The 12,639-nt window shown below is 38.7% G+C and overlaps 1 protein-coding gene across 4 annotated transcripts in view; it reads right to left on the bottom strand.

Annotated features, from left to right (window-relative positions):
- LOC117415194 (signal peptide, CUB and EGF-like domain-containing protein 1) overlaps positions 1-12,639 on the bottom strand; it is a 132,883-nt gene that overhangs the window by 107,095 nt on the left and 13,149 nt on the right. For all 4 annotated transcript variants that reach the window (XM_034025220.3, XM_059026965.1, XM_034025222.3 and 1 more), the window contains exon 3: positions 9,715-9,840. In XM_034025220.3, coding sequence (XP_033881111.1) covers positions 9,715-9,840 — 126 coding nt within the window. The remainder of the gene's footprint in view (positions 1-9,714; positions 9,841-12,639) is intronic.

Raw genomic sequence — 12,639 nt, 5'->3', positions numbered from 1 at the left:
AATGGCAGAGTAGCAGGCGTTTCTGTTTAGCTGCTGTATATTGAACATATGTTTTAACCGGACGGTTGAGACAATCTGGCCAGGTCACAATTTTAGCCATTCATAGATACAGGACATTTAACATGCAGCACTTCTATAAAAGCCTTTGGTCATCGTCGGAAATCTAGTAAAACTCGTTCCGGTCAAAATGATTTCTCTCTCATTAGCTGATTGTATTCCCTTCTAATTTATCAAACTGCATTAACAAGCCAGTTATTTTTAGCACGGAAGGGAAATGAGGTGGGTGTGGGAACGATGCACTGCAGGAGTGTGAAAGAGTGTGAGGCAGCGCTGTGGTGCCCATTTCCTGTGTTTTGATTATCCGGTTGTTCAAATTCGTATTACACCTAACAGAGCAAAGGGAGCTGCAGGAGACAAAAACAGAGTGTAATCACAACTCTCATTTATCAAAATGAAAGTTGAAAAATAAAATAACAAGATGAAAATATACATACACACCAACACATGGGAGTTTTAAATCCACAACACAATAGGTTCATTCAATGATATAAATATAAAAAAATTATTTAATAATCAAACCAATGTGTTAAACAATGTTAATTATTATTACTGAAACAATTGACACAGAGAAAGTGTGTGTGTGAGAGAGAGAGAGAGACTTTGACTTTTAACACTAGAAGCCCCGCGGCAGTCATTTTGGCGGTTTTTGGTTTTAAAATGTAATTTTCTCCAGTCGTGTAACACATATGGGGCTGTGCGTTCGTGTACCTTTCTGTCTATATGTATTAAATATTCTCACGAAACATGAAACGTGGGAGTGCAGAAATAAAGGAGATATATTACATTATACCTAAAAGCCCCGGGAGCAGTTACATTGACGGCCACACAGAAAACAATTGTATTTTGAATATACAAAACGGTATTCTACTTTATTATTTTTATTTACCAGTCCGCAATGTGTTTAGCTGTAATCAGATTAGTCTCTACTCTCTGCCTGAGTGAATGACTGACAGTCTATTGTTTTCGATCAGCCTTTTGAAGGCTGGCGCCTGTTTGCCAGCTGCGCTGCTTTGGTCAGTCAATTAGCATCGGGACTAGTGAAAATAAATACCAGAGACCGTGGAGTTTTACAACGCAACAAAATATGGAGTTGATGTTTTGGATCAGATGGCACGGAAGTATTCCGTGAAAGCTGGCTCCTGACAGTGGTCTGTTCAGGTGTTTTACAATGTATTGGACCTAGCAGCCATCAACTCCTGGGTACTTTACAAAGAATGCACAGAGAAGAATTTATCAAGGAGAGAATATATTTTACAGTTAGCACAGGAACTTCGCAAGAAGCATTTGGAACAGAGGGAGACTGCCAAGCGTGTACCCACAGCTGAAGCTGGCAACCCTGCTGAGAGCCGCAGGAGACGCCAATGCCAAGTTGACAAGTGCAATAAAAATAAAACTTCGGACAGCTGTGCTCTGTGCAGAAAGGCGGCGTGGAGAAGCGCATTATCTGTGTTGATTGTGAACAGCCTTAAACTCAAGGTAAAGGAATACCCTTTTGTCGAAAAAAAGAAAAAGAAATTAGACTTTTTCTATAACTTCTTGTGCTGTGCGCTTCTGTAAAATGTTTTCTTCTAAGTTTATTTACCTACGTTCTGAAAAGCCTAACCACATCTGCCAGGCCTAAGACTGCCAGCCTGTTTTTCCGGGACTTCAGAATAGCTAGGTTTGCCTGCCCTTGAAGAAAATGTATTAATACACAAATATTGCTGTGCTTCTGCCTGTAGTGGACCCCAAAAATGAACATCATCTTTGTAAATGATACCCCCAGCATCTGCAACAGCACGCTGAGGAGTTGGAAGAGAGACTCTAGTCTCTCACAGTCACTGCACGCATGGAACAGTTTCTTCCTGCGTACAGAAACTGCAATCCGAGCTGTGGAGGAGCCTGTCCGTGGCCAGGATGCCATGAATGAGTCTCCACTGCAGGTTTCCTACTGTCTTATACAGGGGAGGCTTATACAGCACCCTCCATTCTAGGATGCCCTCCTCTCCTAGGGACAGATGAGTCCTCCATCTGGAGTCTGCCATCCCTCTTAAAAATTCAGATGTTTCATTTTTGGAACTTTCCTCTTTCTTCCTGCCGATCAACCCCTGCACTCCCTCATCACGGGGGAGGTATAGGACAGCAGGCTTTAACTAGTGTATCCCTCCCCAGAAAAATCCCAGGAGGAGCTTCTGGAGACTGGCGATGATTTCTCTGGGAAGGTCCACACACACCAGCCTGTGCCACAGCATTGAGGTGGTCAGATTATTAACGACCAGGACCCTCCCCCTGAAGGACAACTGGTCCAGCAGCCCCCACCATTGCTCCAGCCCCCGACTTTGTCTATGAGGCCCTCACAGTTCTGCTCCATATATGCTGCCGTGCTGAGGAAATCCCCCAGCACCTTCATCCCCGATCTGCTCCACTTCAGAGTCTGGGGCAGAACCGGAGGGCCACTCCCCTGCCAGCTCCCCAACATGAAGGAGTAAGCTTCGTCCCAGTTGATCTTCGCAGACAATGCTCTGGAACATCCCGAAGCTTTGTTGCAGCGCCAGGATATCTTCATTACTGGAGACAAACACAGCGACGTCATCTGCGTAGACAGACACCTTCACTGTGACGGTAGGGGCAGAGCAGAGCAAGGCTCAATGGAGAGGAAGTGAAGCATACCGGACAGAGGGCAGTCCTGTCATACTTCTGCACACCAGGAAAGGTTGGCTCAGCCCATGATTGACTTTTAAAACACAAAAAATATTGTTATATAAAAATTTGATCAAATTAATAAACCGAGGACCAAAACCAAAGGCTTCCAGTGTTTTAAACAGATAAAAATGGTTGACCCGATCAAAAGATTTTTCTTGATCTAAGGAGACCGGTCCCACATTAAAATCACCCATTCCTACTGTTACTGATCAAAAGTCTCCAGGCTGCTGACCTGCACTGTTCTTTGTTATACAGGTCCTGGTAAAAGTTGACCACTGCCACACTGATGTCCTCCTTGCTGAGCAGCTTTCTGCCGCAAGGCAGTCAGACACAGAGCAGCTGCTTACTGTTGGCTTTCTTCTTCTCTAAGCCAAAGAAGAATTTGCTGGGGGCATCCATGTCCCTCAGCTCTGTGAACCGGGAGTGCACCTGTGCCCCCCGCACCCTCTCCTCCAGCAGGCTGCTCAGGGTGGATCTCTGCTGCCTCAGGGTGTCTTGTGCCATCTCATTCGGGTGGCTGTCTGCTCATCTCTTTAACTTTATAATCTCTCTCTCCAGGTCTGTCATGGCTGCATTCCATAACCTGTTTGAATTCAGAATGTAATGCTGACAAAGAAGTCGAATCTGCACTTCACCCAGGTCCCACCACTGCTGCAGACTACTATACTTTCGTTTTTGGCCTCTCCAATTCCTCCACATGTCCTTTAATGTTGTGTGAAAACTGTGTCTTGCAATAGTTTTAGGTTAAAGTGCCAGTGGGAGGTAGAATATTTTCTTTTGTAAAAAATAAGGGTGACAAGAAGGCAGAGATGATCAGAAAGACTGGTGGGAATTTTTTTAGCTGTTATAAATGTATTAAGGGAGTGTGCTGGTGAGTGTAGAATCTATCCAGTCTAGCCCTAACAGTGCCTTGTGAAAGATTATGTAACCCGGTGTATTGTTTTGTATTAAGGTGCAGATTCCTCCAGGTGTCAAGCAGGCCACCAGAATTTAAAACTTCAGCCAGCTCTCTAGAGGAAGGGGGGTGAGGATCAGCAATGTTTCTATCTTTGTTAAAATCAACAGTACAATTAAAATCCCCACCCACAATTACATTATCCTCTGTATCTATATTTAAAAGTGTCTTAAACTCTTAAAAAATAAAACCCTATTGCTCCCTATATTTGGGGAATACATATTTATAAAAGTAAAAACGTAATCTTTAATTCTAACTTTAACTTTTAAAAGATGCTCATTTTTTTTTCTTCAATTGATAAAATGTCTGTTCAAAAAGCACGCTGACCCCTGCACTGGTATTAGATCATTTAAAAATGTACAGAGACAAAACAAAAAAATGTAATGAGACAATGGCTACATTTACAATTCCTTTTGGCTCCCAGAGTGGAACGTCCTTTTCCTAAATTTGTGATGTCATCATCCCGCCATCATACTTTAGTTTTCTAGATTTTGGAAATGTGCGTTCAAAACGTGGAAAGCCTGGGGTAGGCCATTGCCAGTTTGGTACTATTAAGATTGTTCCATGGGTCAAAATGCATCCAATTCAAGGGGCAAATTGAAGAATCGTCATCTTACTGAGGCAGAAATACTCTTCCTTATCTCCTGTAATCCTGTTGCCAATGTCATGTTAAGACAAATAACAAAACAAAATCAAAACAAATAACACAAGAGACAATGAAAAATAAATACAAGAAGACAACCACGGACAGGACACAGAGCTACATCAGTGCTTCCCCACAATAGTCAAAAGTACATTCTCAGGAATTTCCAAAAATACATCTGTGAATAATGTAAAAACAGATCAATCTTTTTTTTTTAAAACAATATACAAGCTGAGTGGCTGATAAATCACTGCAATCTCAGCAATGAGATGAGTTCTTCATTTAGATCAAACCCTTCATTTATGGTTCTTAAGATCATAGCATTGAATGCCTTGGTTGAAAAATATTTTAATACAAAATACTTCTCTAATATTAATAGTTGTTGTAACCTTTTTTTGAGAATTAACTGATTTGAAGTTAAGAATCGTAAGTAGAGTGACAATCACAGTGTGCTACTTCTATTTTCATTGTAAAGGTAGCCAATTTCACAGTGTTCATGTTCCAAAGGACATCACTTTACCCCCTACCATTGCTGAGATTTTATTGGTTGAAAATCAGATTTTAACATGGAACAACTATCATGCTGCTATAATGTCCAAACAGCATCAAATTACACTAAAATGCATCACTTTGCATGCTGGCTGCATCAAGGGCAGAAGAAATATCCTCTTCATAATTAACACTTGGTGTAAACACATTTTTTTTGTTTCTTAAGGCTGAAAGAAACCCAGCAACAGTTCTTTATTATGAGGCTACTATCTTGCAATCCGTAATTGTGAAGTTCTTATAACATAATAACTTTTAATAAGTAACATGTTTTAGGAAGCCAAGTAGAGGCCAGGGTTGAGGTACAGTATGCTGCTCTTGATCAAAACATAATACCACACTCTTGTAAAAAATAGAAAGACATTTACCAGATTAATCTGTTTTCAATTAAAGTTACAGGTAGCACTATTCAGTAGCTGGTACCTATCTTCTGCAAGCCACACTACAAATAAGTAATGGCGATTGTTAAAAGAAAATAGGATCCTTAATGTAGCAGCTCTGGGCTTTGAAATATAAACTGTTGCCATCACAGCCTGAATTCCCCATGGTATAATTTTCTGTTATATTTGAGACATTCCACTATAAAGATGTCAAATAGAGAGTGAGTTCACTGCCTCTGAGGAACTTCTTGGCCAGATTCCAGTGCAAGTTTACAGCCAAGATATCTTAGGGAAAAAAAGGCTGAACCTTGCTGAGAAGCAGAAATATAATATAAAAGCTCCAAAGCAGCTTATAATTTTCTTGTCTACTTACTGAAACATACAGGTTAGGGACAGATTAAACAACTTACCAACTCAACTTTAGTGGCTCAAATTCTGCAAGGTGATAATACATTATTTCAATGGCCATTTCATAAAAACTTCCAAAATCACATGCACCTCACCACTATTAAATTAATCTAAACTAAATGTATGCTTTTTCTTAGGCAGGTATAGAAAGGGCTGGTATAGCCCTGATTTTCGCAAGTGACAATAGGGTTTTAATTTGGAATTGCTATAAAAAATATATATTTTTGATGAGCATCACTGTAATAAAACTTTTAATCACCTCCCAACAGAAAAATGAAACTCATCAAAAATGTATACAGTGATTCTTTGACCCAGTCAAAGTGCATGGCAGTTATACTAGGACATAAATACAAATCTAGTGAGACCTATTTGCATAGCATTGCATTATTCTCTGTGTCGGAACGATAATGTCATGAAATCTCATCAAAAGAGAAAGAAAAAAAAAAGCTGTGTTTGGGTCTCCTTCAAATAACATAATTTTTTTCAGTCTATTCTTTCATTGTGTCATTAAAGAGCCTCCATCAAGGAAGCTACATCTTCATCTTTGGTATGGATTTGAACTCACCCCCACCCTCCCCCACCCCCCACCACCCACCCCCACACCCACCCAACCCCCAGCAAACTGGAACTTGCTTTTCCTAATTATAACAAAAAAATCATCATTTTCGGTGCTTGTGTTGCTCACTCTGCTTGTGTTGCATCTGGTATTTGTCCTTCTGGTATTTGTCCCACTCACAGAAGATGTTGTTTTTATTTTGCATTTTTACAATGCGCCCTTTGGAATCTAACAGGAATGTTAGCATTAAAACAATGTTCAGTGTTTTCCTGGCCTCAGGGAGTCTATAGACTGAAATTTGTATTTTAACATGCCTGAGATGTTTTTAGACCCCATTACTGCCAATAAGAGGTTAAAGGGCTACCCCGTGTAAACATATGAAATGAATAATTTCCCAGAGTAGTTAATAAATCAGGCTTATATTAATCTGTGCCCCATTAGTGTATGTTTATGTTAATATTGCAACACCAAAAACGTATTGACCCAGTTAGTTGTTTTGCTTCTACACACTATGGAGTCTGTTTAATTGTTCTAAATGGTGGCGGATCTAAATTCTGCTGCAGTTTATATCATGAAAAGAAAGGCACTTTGTGAAAGTCAATACCTCTAACAGTGTGTGTGAGGGTCCTCTGTCTTTAAAAGCCACTGTTTATATCAATTGAATAGACCTAGCCTTAAAACGTTGGATTGTGTAAAGAATGTTTTATCAAAGTCTGTTTTCTTGAATAATATACAGTTTAATATTCATGAACTTGTTGTTGGCTTCCTTAATAGCCTCAACATTAAACTCAATTTTATACTTCTGTTTTTTTAGGGACCAATATCTAAGGCTTTGTTGCTAGTAAGGGGACACAGTTACATATTTGCCGTGTAGTTCCTAGAGAATCTGTTTAGTGATTTGAAGATAACTATAAATGGATAGCCACTATCAACCTGTGGGCTTGTTTCCAAGCAGGCCCAGTCCTCAGGCTGGAGTGTGAAAGTACATCTTCTCAGGGGGATTCGGCAAGAGTCACACTGGAGTCAACACCCTTCTTCTATTCAACATCTGAAAGACTGACATCAATGATGCACAATAACCAAAAATTAAAAGCAAACTATTCCTCACTTATTAGAAACAATCCTACCTGTTAAAGTGAAAACATACTGTATTTATTCACAAAAAGTGGGAAGCTTTAGGACCATGGGGATTATAAGAGGACTGAAGTTACCAGGAGGCCATCCTGCTAAAGGCCTCCTATATTGGTTAATTTATTAATTAATTTAGGATAATGAGAAAATGCTAATCAGCTGCGATTGACTGAGCTGATTAATAAAAAGAGCACAGTTTGAGTGTTCTAGTGGTTGGGGGTTGGAGACAGAGTTTGTGTGTGCACTGGGAATAAAGGGAACAAGATATGGTGTTAAAGTTACACTTGTGTATAAGTGTTTGTGACTGGTGTGCGGTTTAGTCGTCCAGTCTGGTAGTGAGGGATTGTGGCTAGTTTAGTTAGCACTCCAAACTGGAGTTAGGTTTTGTTCATTTTGTTTGTGTGAAAATAAATAAATGTTCAGACACTGCCCTGTTTAAAACCTACCATTGCTTTGGGAGTGCTGTTCTTTTACAAAAAGACAAGTGAAGACGGTCCTGCATGTGGCAAACATACCCCGCGTTGTCACTATATATATATATATATATATATATATATATATATATATATATATATATATATATATATATATATATATATATTACACACCAATATTTGTTCAAGCAATCTGCATGTATAAACCTGCTCCTGGCTAGCAAACGCTTTCCCCTGACTGTAAGCTACATGGTTAACAGAAAATGTAAGACTGGGCAATATAGTGTGTGTTTCTTTAATAAAAAATGTAGGACATTGATTCAAATTAGTTTCTGGTGGAACCAGAAGTGATCCAGTGAAGTGCTCTACATAACATAAGGGTGGTATATAGAGCATATAAAAAACTAGACTGTAAACCATAAAATACCTTCTGGGTAATACACCTCCCTCTCCTTTTTACTAACTGTTCCCTAAACATACATTGTAACCGTTTTAAAGCTGTAATTTTGATCTCCAGTGAAACAGGTTGGGGTTAACGTTTTTTTTTTTTTTTGGTCTACAAGATATTTAAAAAATATATGAAAATTATTACATTTAGGTTCATCTTCTCTAGTTTAAATAAGGTTTAATTATAAGAAAACTTTTTCATGCATTACAATAGAAGGTATTGTTGCAAATTTCTTTGAACTGTTTTTTTAGCAATTTTATAAATAAACACACACAGCAACGTTGGGGGCAGTTTTCATTACATTTCATATTCATATCTGCTGTTTGTGGTAAAAAAAACCCCCACAAACTCAATTTTTCACCAAGATGCCCCTTTTACCATGTTTATTCAAATTTAAGTCGCCCCTGAATTCAAGTCGCACCCCCAAATATAGACAAAAAAAAAAAAAGAAAAAAGACCCTGAATGCAAGTCACATTTAACTCTTAATGAAAAAAACACAATAATTAACTGTTAAATTACTTTTTAATTTCTAGGTGCCAGCAGGGAACACTGTATTACTGTACATTAAAGCATCAGAATACGTCACCTACTGTATTACAAATGCAAATGGGAAAAGAAAATATGTACAGTACAGTACTTGAAGTATTGAACGACTTTATTTCAGTCTACTTTATTGTCCTTTTTTGTTTAATTTGGCCAACGTGATGACTCTGTCACGTTCGCAAGCAGAATTAGTGCAAGACAGAAATGCGTAGTTCATTTTCGGTTTGAGTTAGGACTTTGGAGTTTACACTAGTGGGGTTCCTGTAGTTAAACCAGGCACAGACCATAATAACAGTGAGTAAGTTAGAGAATCAGAGAGAGATGGAGAATCTGCCATTAAGCAGTACAAACCTTAGTGTTCCTGTTTCTTGTGCTCCTCCAGATAGAGAAAGAAAGATATATAAAGAAATGATTGTTCATTTTGAAGCCGGACCCGCGTTGATCATTTCAACAAGTACTATACTGGTAATATTATAGTATTGCATAGCCTTTCGATTTCGTCTCCATCTTCTGACACATAGATGCCGTAGTTTCTCTTTTCTTCAGCAAACAAAATTAATTTTCTTTTAAAAGCTGCATAAAAAAATGTTCATGAAGTTCGCTGTGCAGCCATTTTAATACCGGTACTGTACCGAGAGTAATTACTGTAGTGGGCAGTACTGTGTACAGTTGGTCTTGTTCAAGCGCACCAGAATAATTGACATGCCCAAATGTAAATTGGTACCCTGACTAAAAACCTCAAATCCAAGTCGCTCCCCAAAAATTGAACTTTTATTTTGGCAACAAAAGTACTACTTAAATTCAAGTTAATACGGTAATTGTATTTATTACCAAGTAGAAAACGGAAAATCAAAAACAAAAACAGTTCTACAGGCAGTGCAGCACAGACAGGCTAGCTTGTAATGATCATAGAAAAAATGTACATACCCAGACAGTTGTGTCCATCATGTGCAAGCATGAAGCCGTCGTAGCAAGTGCACCTGTAGTTTCCTGGAATGTTGATGCACTCATGAACACAGCCGCCAGTGTAGTCATTATCACATTCGTCAATGTCTGAAAGACAGTTAACAAGACAGTTTTCATGAGGCTTGCGCTGAGGGGAAGAAAAAGGCAACCGCTAGTGCGCAGAGCCTAACACCATAGTGAAGGTATTTGAGAGCTCTGGCAAAGCTGGGCTTCTAATTCAAGAGTACAATCAAGACACAGCAAACAGCCTTTATGGGAGCAGGGCTGAGATAACACCTCTCTGAAAAATGATGAGCAGGGAAGGTTGAGAGGTCATGGGGAGAGAGCAGAGGATTACACAAACAGTCTTGGTTGCCACAACAGTATCAAATACACACAAGCACAGAAACTTGAGGTCAAGCCTTTTATGAGGGAAAAGTGCAAAGCCAGGAATCTTTAACATGCATTTTAAAGCACTGTACACCACGGCACTTAAATACTGTGTGCTTTATACTGTCTACACACATGTACTGTGTATTGATATACTGTATATCACTGTACAGATGATTTGTTTTGACACAAGAGCTCTAGAAATATCCAATAGCAATTACAGTTGTTGAAGAAAAAAAATATTCCTGCATTTTATTTTTACAAAAACCTTGTTAAATGAAATACATTTTTTGTACATCAGGCTAATTTTCCTTTGGGTTACAACAGATCATTGAACATTATTATGCTAACCAAATACGTCCTGTACATCACAACGTGTAGATGTCGTTCAAACTTAAACTGGTGTGGGAAGTAGCACGACTGTTCTAGTTTGAAGTGACACAGTGGCAAGAAAGTTTGAAGGGAGAGGAAGCTTGCAGTTGCAACTACTGTACCTCTGAGGAATGTAAACAACTTGAACAATTCACAAAGCCTGCTTTCTGATGAAGAACAAGTGTATAAGAATACACAGCCAATTAGGAATAACAATGCAGCCTTAACAGGAATTACAGAACTTTTTGTTTTCAGCCATGCCAGACAGGAACACATACAGTGTTGATGAACGTATAGACTTAGTGTTCATGCATGCAAGTCAAGGGCAAAGTGCTTGTAATACAGCAGAGGCCTTCCGTGTAAGGTATCCAGACAGACCAAAGCCAAGTCACTGGGCAGTCCATCATAGCTTTGTGCAAATTGTCATGTGCCAGGCCAACTCTTAAAAAATGTTCCCATAGTAAAAGCATAGTAAAAGCATAGCAAAGTATGATAAAGCATCACTTTTATAAGGGAACGACAGGGCTTATATTGAAAATGTTAGAGTGTTCTGTGACAAGATTGTTTGTTCATATGGGGCATTGTCTATAAATGACCAGTTTATTAAAAAACTTTTTTTTTGTTTTTGTTTTTTCACCTTGTGACAGGGTAGCCGATGCGGTGGCATCAGGCCAGACTGCAGGAAGAAAACAAGGAGACACTGCAGGTACGGTGCAATGGCGTTTGCACAGTTTTATTTTTAAATAACAAAAATAAATAAAATATTCAAACAAAAACACTTGCTCACAGAGCAAAATAAAGATTTTAAATAAATCAAAATAACAAACACAAAATACTGTTGCCTTCAATGATCGCACTGATCGTACTACTTTTTTTTTTATTTTACACACCTCTCTCGCTCTCGCTCTCACTCGCTCCTCCGAACACCCCACCCTGAGTGCAGAGCGCTGCAGTCTTTTATGCAGGTGACCATCTCCCGATTAGAAACAAGTTAATCACTTAGTCAATTCGGGAGATGGCCACCTTCTACACAAGTTTTTTAATTACATACTGGCAGAGGACGAGCTACTTTATCTCACCAAAATAACACAAATGAGACACAGGGGCGGAGGGGGAGAACCCATTCTAAAAATAAATAAACAATCATGTACAGGGCTCCTCGACCTGTTACACACCTATACTTACATTTTTATGTACTGTACAACTGTTTTTTAAAATAGTTTTTTTTTTAAGTGCCAGTGTCCTTCCACAGCCCTAAACCTTAAAAGTGTAAAATACATAAACTATTTGTCTCAGTGTATTACCATGGACAGATACTGTACAGTATGGTCCCTACACATGTGTGTTATTGTTACGGTCAAGTCCAGGCATTTCCATCTGATGGCTGTTCGGAAGCCTGTGTGAAATAAGTAAACTCTAATTGGAACATTGTTCAGCAGTCTTACATCTAATCTCTAATCAAACCTGTTTCAAGTTCATGAAGTGTAATAATATTCACAGGAGCAGAGAAGGGTTATCACATTCATTAATTTGGGTTATTCTGTTCATTCTGGTACCTCGAGAGATTTTCACAAGGACAAGTCAATCACAAGATTTATTAGCTGGAAATATCTGTCAGTTTTCCGATATATGGTACCAAAGTTTGTTCTTCAGAATTGCTGGAAGTACAGTACAGCTTCACATTACATTGACTGCTTATTAAGTTCTTGCTTGCCTACTGTACCTTATGTATAAGAATGTTTTAACAGATACAGTATGGTATCATGAATGTATCATTAGGTAGAATACATTAGATACAGTCAACGGTGTGTTGAAAGATGAGGTCTAAGAACACTTTTACTGAATATCAAGATGGAGCTGAAGTTATTTAAAAAAAGATTCATTTTTTCATATAAGATCTTAAATTCTGTCAACCACAAACATTAACAGGGAAAGTTGTATGTACAGCATAGTATAATTGTAATACCAAGTTTCAAGGATAATTACCTGTATATCACCTACATTCACTATGTATATGTAGATCTCACATGTGCAGTTTTGAAAGACCATACTAAGGTAAGGCTATAATTTTGACTGTCTTAATTTCAGCCTGTTATTTCACCTCCATAGTGTGTTTGTGGTCAACAGTGGAACCAGCTGGTTGGT

The sequence above is a fragment of the Acipenser ruthenus genome, chromosome 7, assembly GCF_902713425.1.
Source record: "Acipenser ruthenus chromosome 7, fAciRut3.2 maternal haplotype, whole genome shotgun sequence".
Lineage (NCBI taxonomy): Eukaryota > Metazoa > Chordata > Actinopteri > Acipenseriformes > Acipenseridae > Acipenser > Acipenser ruthenus.
This window is presented reverse-complemented; position numbering and strand designations above follow the sequence as displayed.